The 7,239-nt window shown below is 39.0% G+C and overlaps 1 protein-coding gene across 1 annotated transcript in view; it reads right to left on the bottom strand.

Moving 5' to 3' along the window:
* Positions 1–534: 534 nt before the first annotated feature.
* LOC106872527 (RNA exonuclease 4) overlaps positions 535–7,239 on the bottom strand; it is a 43,111-nt gene continuing 36,406 nt past the window's right edge. Inside the window, exons 6-8 of the mRNA XM_014919551.2 lie at positions 5,479–5,567; positions 1,605–1,754; positions 535–710 (exon numbers count right to left, since the gene is read on the bottom strand). Of these exons, the coding sequence (XP_014775037.1) occupies positions 567–710; positions 1,605–1,754; positions 5,479–5,567 (383 nt within the window). The 3' untranslated portion in view covers positions 535–566. The remainder of the gene's footprint in view (positions 711–1,604; positions 1,755–5,478; positions 5,568–7,239) is intronic.

Below are 7,239 nucleotides of genomic sequence, written 5' to 3' on the forward strand. Positions count from 1 at the left end.
TATTATTATTATTATTATTATTATTATTAAGGCAGTGAGCTGGCAGAACGATTAGCATGTTGAATTCCTTGGCAGAATTTCTACTCAGAACACGAAGTAGACATTATACAAGACAATGACCGTGTGTGGTGTGGGCTGGAAGCGACCTTGTGGAAGGCCCCACACCAAATGGCTGGACATTATTAAGGAAGATCTTCAGAGGCTCAACATCATTTTGGAGGATGTAGAGAGGTTTGCACAGGATCACCAGTGATGGAGAGCACTGGTAGACCTGGTCGGCTCTATGCACGATGTCACCACTTGGGATGACCCCAGCCCCATCAAGCAACAGCACGGGTTACTGCTGCTGTGTGTTTGCATTTGCATGCGTGTGTGCAAACTGCTCCAAACACACATTTAATAACAAAAACAAGAAAAAGCAACAAATAACCAATTCAAATCTTTATCTTACCAGCTACTAGCCCCTACCCTTATATAATGCAGCTGCTGTGTGCTTGTATGCCACACACACACACAAAGGCAACAAACAAACAATTCAGAGCTAACAAATCACATTTTCACTTTATTCATTTCTTCACTTTATTCTTCTTCTTCGTTTCTTTCATTTGTTTCCTCTTCTGTTTCAGTTTCAGCTTTTTGTGTTTCAATCTGGATTCCCAGTCCTTTCTATGTTTCATGTAAAGTTTCATTGCAACCTGTGCATCAATCACCTGCAAATGAGAGGAGAAACATATGCAAAAATATATCAGCTGGTTGATGTAGTGGTCATGTTTGGAACACCACTAATCATAAGAAGGTGGTTGGTTGTTGTCTTATCCAGGCACAGAACTGAGACTAAACAACAACTATAACCACTTATACAAACTACTATACTATACATTAGATAGTGTAGTCCTAGATACACTATGCTTGAATAAAAGATGGGATGGTCACACATGGAACATCTTCGATCATAGGCTTGCTGGATCAGAGATTAACCTGGGGGGGGGGGAACAACATTAGGTAACGCAATCCTAGATAGACGATGTCAGAATAAAAGATGGGATGGTCACAGCTGGACTATCTCTGCTCACAGGTCAACCTTATGATCAGAGCTCACCTGGACTAAACTACAACTATAGTCACTAATATAATGTAGTCCTAGACACACTGTCAGAATAAAAGATGGGATGGTCACAGTGTCTGATCGTAAGTATGCTGGAGTGAGACTAGACATTAAATAATGGAGTCCTAGATAGACAATGTTCCAATTGATCCAATCAACAGAACAGCCTGCTCGTGAAATTAACGTACAAGTGTCTGAGCACTCCACAGACATGCATGTCCTTAATGTAGTTCTCAAGGAAATTCAGCATGACACAGGATGTGACAAAACTGAACAAGATTTGCCAGCTGAGTTGACAAGAGCAACAGGAAAAATAAAGTGTCTTGCTCAAGAACACAACATAAAGCTGGGAATTAAACTCACAACCTTATGATCATGGGCTGAACACCCTAACCACTAAGCCACGTGACTTTACACTACCTGGAGTGAAGCAACAAAAACTCTTTTGGCCTCTTTCTTTCTCTCACTCATAAACAGAATTGTTTCTTAAAATCCTTACAGAATTATGAGATCCCTGCTGGATTGTGATTCCAAGAACCTCCCTTGCCAACATTTTCAGGGATGGAGTGTGACTGCGATTGAGTTTGCGGAAAGGTTTGTATTTAGCTGTATCTCGAATCAACTGCTTTGGGTGATCCATGTACAACACCTGGAATAAACATGAGAAAAAGAAGACTATGAATGCAGGACAGGACAGATCTTGTTGAGCAATTAGACACTAATTAGCTTGAGATACTGATTGCAACAAACACTTACCTGTATCACCCAAATTACCCATAGTAGTAGTAAGAGATAGATTACAGCTTTAGTATTCAGATTACTGTCAAATGTAATGTTTATTTATTCATATTGTTTGCAATTAATCATGCATTATCTTCTACCTTTGAGACTTCAATGATGGTCTGAAAGGCTGGATCTGGCCAATTTGAATCATCATCATTGTTGTCATTTAACGTCCGCTTTCCATGCTAGCATGGGTTGGACGGTTTGACTGAGGGCTGGCAAGCCAGAACGCTGCACCAGGCTCCAATCCAATCTGGCAAAGTTACTACAGCTGGATGTCTTTCCTAACGCCAACCACTCCGAGAGTGTAGTGGGTGCTTTTACGTGCCACCAGCAAGAGGGCTAGTCAGGTGGTACTGGTCTCGACCACACTTGAATAGTGCTTTTTAAGTGCCAACAGCATGGGAGCCAGTCAGCCAGCACTGGCATCGACCACACTCAAATGGTGCTTTTTACATGCCACCAGCACGGGGAGCCAGTCAGGCGGCACTGGCAACGATAACACTCAAATGGTGCTAAATCATTAATCACCAGTGGAGTCACAAGTGTAAAGCATAATGTTTTTAAGCCATATCCAGCTAAAATATTCTGCCTATTTTACATCCAAACTGCTCAGATCCAACTTCTCACACTTACCCTACAATGTCATTCTAAAAATAAATAATTACATCATCAAAATCTTGAAGCTACAAGTTAATACAAGGTTAATGGTCAGTAATGGTCTTTGTCACAAGTGGACAGCCATCATAAATATATGCATGTATGTATGTGACTGTTTCTCTCCCACCATTGCTTGACAACCAGTGTTGGTTTGTTTACATTCCCATAACAGGCATAGCTGTATAGTAGGAAGCTTCTCAACCACATGGTTCTAGGTTCAATCCCACTGCATGGCACCTCAGGCAAGTATCTGTGAATGGATTTGGTAGACAGAAACTGAAAGAAACCTGTTGTGTGTGTGTGTGTGTGTGTATAACTATGTGTATTAGTCTTTGTTTGTCCTCCACCACCACCTGACCACCAGTGTTTGTGAGTTTATGTCCCCTTAACTTAGGACTTCAGCAAAAGTGGCTGACAGAATAAGTGCCAGGCCTAAAAGAAGTACTGAGGTCAATTTGTTCACCTAAAAAATTCTTCAAGGCAGTGCTCCAGTATGGCTGTAGTCCAATGACTGAAACATGCAAGAGAGAAAAGATATCTATCTCATATATATATCAGGTTGGTGCAAAAGTGATGTCTGATTTAAAGATCTAAGGTAAAAATGAATAAGCCAATGACTATGGAAATATTTATTCCTTAACATACTCTCCATTGCTTTCAATGACTTCATTCCATCTTTCAACAACCTTAATAAAAATGCCTTGCTTGTAAAATTCTGTAGGTTTAGAACCAAAATATGAACCCAACTCATTTTCAATCTCTTCTCTTGTTGTTAACCTAAGTCCATCAAAATGGTTCTGTAGTCCTGGGAACAGATGGGAATCAGAAGGAGCAAGGTCAGGAGAATATGGAAGATGAGACAGTATTTCCCAACCAAGTTATTCCAAGAGTTTTGGTCAGTCAAGCTGTGTGAGGACAAGCATTAGCGTGATGGAAGATGACACCCTTTCTGTTAACCAAGGATGCTCGCTTTTGGCTCAGAACTGTTTTCAAACAATGAAGTTGCTCACAGTAAAGATTAACATTAATTGTTTGGTTGTTGTCCAACAGTTCATAATGGATTATTCCTTTAATATCCCACCATGTACTCAACATAATCTTCTTTGGATGAAGTCCTGCTCTCAATTGTTGAACTGGCTGTCCTCCTCGGCTGATCCAAGAACGGTGGTGTTTAACATTATGGTAAAGAATCTACTTCTCATCACCTGTAAAAAGCCTGTCTAAAAATGTTGCTTGAAAGTGTTGCAAAAGCAATGATTGACAACAAGCAGCATGCTGTTGTCGATTCCTTGGAGACAGCTCATGAAGGACCCATTTTCCAGCCACTGAAACCTTTCCAATGTGTTTTAGCTGGCGTACCACGGTTGTATGGGCCACGTTTAACAGTTCTGCAAGTTTTCTAGTGGTAATGGTAGGGTTCTCTGAAACAAGAGCTTCCAACATTTCGGAATCAAGTTTTTTTGGACGACCCTCTTTTGGCTCTTCTTTCAAAGTGAAATCACCACTTCAGAAACGGGAAAACCACCTCCTGCAACTTCTTTCATTCACTACATCATCCCCATAAGTGCTCTGAATAGATTTTGCTGCCACATTTGCATTAACACCTTTATGAAACTCGTAGAGTAAAATATTTCTTATGCGATCTTTAAATGGGACAAACATGGTGGTAAAATTTTCTGAGAATTATGGCCAGAAGTTAGATTAATCTGAAAGAAATTAGTACAAATTAGACAGAGAGATATCTTAAAACTATAAGAAGAGGTTAAAAAACTGATAAATTTGCTCTGAAACATTTTTTCTAGAAATTGGACATTACTTTTGCACCACTTGATATATATATTTGTGTGTGTGTGTGTGTGTTTGTGTATATATATTAATTTAATGCACAATCAAAAAAGCTACTAATAGTTTCACACTATTATAATATTTAAACAGGCATGTATGAAATACAACATGTATCTTAAAGCAATCTTTCATGCTCTATTTATACATTATATACATTTTTTAGAAAAAAGGATAGGAATAAAATAAGAAAAAAAAATGAAGGTTGATGCAAAAAAATAGAATAAGAAAAAAGAAGCAAAATCAAGAAAATTAAGATCCTCATCCTCCCTGAAAGCTCATTAAATACAACTGTTATAGAACAAAATAACAGAAAATATGTCAAAATCTGCAAAACAGCAACTCAATACAGAGCAGGTGGTGCCCTCCAATTTGATAAAAGAAGCCTGTCCATGTGTCTGCTCCTGCTAAAAATTTCAGATCTGGAATTAAGCAGTGTGTTGGAATTGCTGAATCTTAAAAGAATATGAGATCTTTCTTCTATGCATAAGTTGCATTTCTTAGATCCATTAACATATGGCTTGGATTTCTCCACGATTCTCCACTTAATTGTAATATGGTGTGGAATTGCTCTTCAGATTCCATATGTGGCTCACCATCTTAGTTGCATTACTTTTATTGATGTCCCAGAAAAATGGTGGTTGAATTTGCCCTCACATAAACCAATGTTTTCAAGAGATTTGACTTGAAGCATAGCTGTAACTTCAGTCTCGTATGTGACAGAGTTTATTATACATGCCTGGTCAAGTGGTCAAGCTTCATGGTCTTGACAGTTATGACCGGGAGTGGTCTCTTGGTGATTTTTACAAGTTATAATGTTCTTCATATTGGGGAAGCAGCTGTATGATATTTTATATTGAGCATCTGTTAAAAATTTTCCTATATTTATGATTTATTGGAAAATGTTTATCTAAAAGATATATGTGGGGGGGGAGGCGTATACACACACGCACACTGGAAGATATATGTTCATGGTATTATGCAGTGGAATTGAACCTGAAATTATGTTATTGTTACTGATATGCCTTGTGCCAATAGAAGTTAATGTGGGTTTCTAGTGAGCCCCTATACTGGAGATTCAAACTCACCTTGAAGTCATTGTGTAACGCATGGCCCACCAGTATATGATCCTTGATGAAGTCACCGACATCTTTCTGTACAGTTTTGAATTCTGTGCCTGAAGAGAAATACAATGAGAGGTAATGTACATTTGTTATAATTATTTAATCCCCAGGTTGAAAATAACTGCAGAATGAATAGATTTAATGTTACAGCAGAGATCTTCCATTTTCACTAATTTAACAGAGCAAATGAATTAGCAGGGAACCTGAGGAAGTGGTAGACCAAGGAAGATATGGGAGAAGGTGGTAAAATATGATTTTCAGATGTTGAGTCTCTCGGAGGCATCGAGACTTCTAGCAATTTGCTCTGCTTGAGAAGACACATCAAGCTAAGTGCAATCATGACCAGTGCCTATGACATATGAAAGACACCCAGTACACTCTATGGAATGGATGGCGTTAGGAAGGGTATCCAGCTGAAGAAACCAGGCCAAAACAAACAGGAACCTGGTGCAGCTCTCCAACTCACCATCTCTTGTCAAACTGTTCAACCCATGCCAGCATGGAAAATGAATGTTGAATGATGATGATGATGAAAGTCTGAAAGACGCCTATCTTGTATAGGCTAGGTTCCTGTAACAAACCTATGAATCATGGGACCAAATCAAACTATTTTAAATAATATGTATATATACATATGAGGGGGTGTGAAATGTTCCTAGTTTTGGGTGATTAGTTGATTATGATTTTATTGAACATGGTGCCCTCTCATATTCCCACACTTATTGCAGCAGTCCTTCAGTTTTTAAGCTCTGTCAAAGAACTCAGAAGGCTGAACCTTCAACCAGGCCTTTTGCAATACCCTTAAAACCAGAAACTTTTCTGCATCCCCTTGTATATAAGGTAAGGTGGGAGAATCATTGGCATACCAGCTTTGCAGCATTTCATCCATCTTTACATTCTAAGTTCAGATTCCGCCAAGGCTGACTTTGCTTTACATCCTTTCAAGGCCGATAAACTAATTACCAGTTGAGTACTGGGGTCAATATAATTGACTTTCCCTTCTTCTGGAATTGATGACCTTGTGACAAAATTTGAAATCATTATGGTGGCAAGCTGACAGAATCATTGGCATGCCAGGCAAAAAGTTTAGTGACACATTACCCATCTTTACGTTCTGAGTTCAGATTCCACTGATGTCAGTTTTGCCTTTCATCCTTTTGGAATTACCAGTTGATCAATGGAGTCAATGTAATCAACTGACCCCTTGCCCAAAATTGCTGACCTTATGCTAAAATTTGAAATCAATAATATATATGAAATTAGGTACAGGCATGGTTGTGTTGCAAGAAGCTTGCTTCCCAGCAATATGGTTCCAGGTTCAGTCCCACTGTGTAGCACCTTGAGCAAGTGACTTCTACTTTAGCCTTGAGCCAACCAAAGGCCTTCTGAGTGGATTTGGTAGATGGAAACTAAAAGAAACCCATCGTGTGTATATGTGTGTGTCTTTGTCTCCCACCACCACTTGACAACTGGTGTTGGTGAGTTTATGTTCCCATACGTTAAACAGTTCAGCAAAAAAAGACCAATAGAATAAGTACCTAACTTAAGAAATAATAATTACTGGGGTTGGCTCCAGCAAGGCAACAGCCCAGTAACTGAAACAAGTAAAAGACAAAAGAAAATATATATATGTATGTATTTATGCCAACATTGAAGATGAACATTAAATGATGATTATGCACGTGTGTGTGTGTGTGTGTGTGTGTGTGTGTGTGTGTGTGTGTG

The sequence above is a fragment of the Octopus bimaculoides genome, chromosome 29 (assembly GCF_001194135.2).
Source record: "Octopus bimaculoides isolate UCB-OBI-ISO-001 chromosome 29, ASM119413v2, whole genome shotgun sequence".
NCBI lineage: Eukaryota > Metazoa > Mollusca > Cephalopoda > Octopoda > Octopodidae > Octopus > Octopus bimaculoides.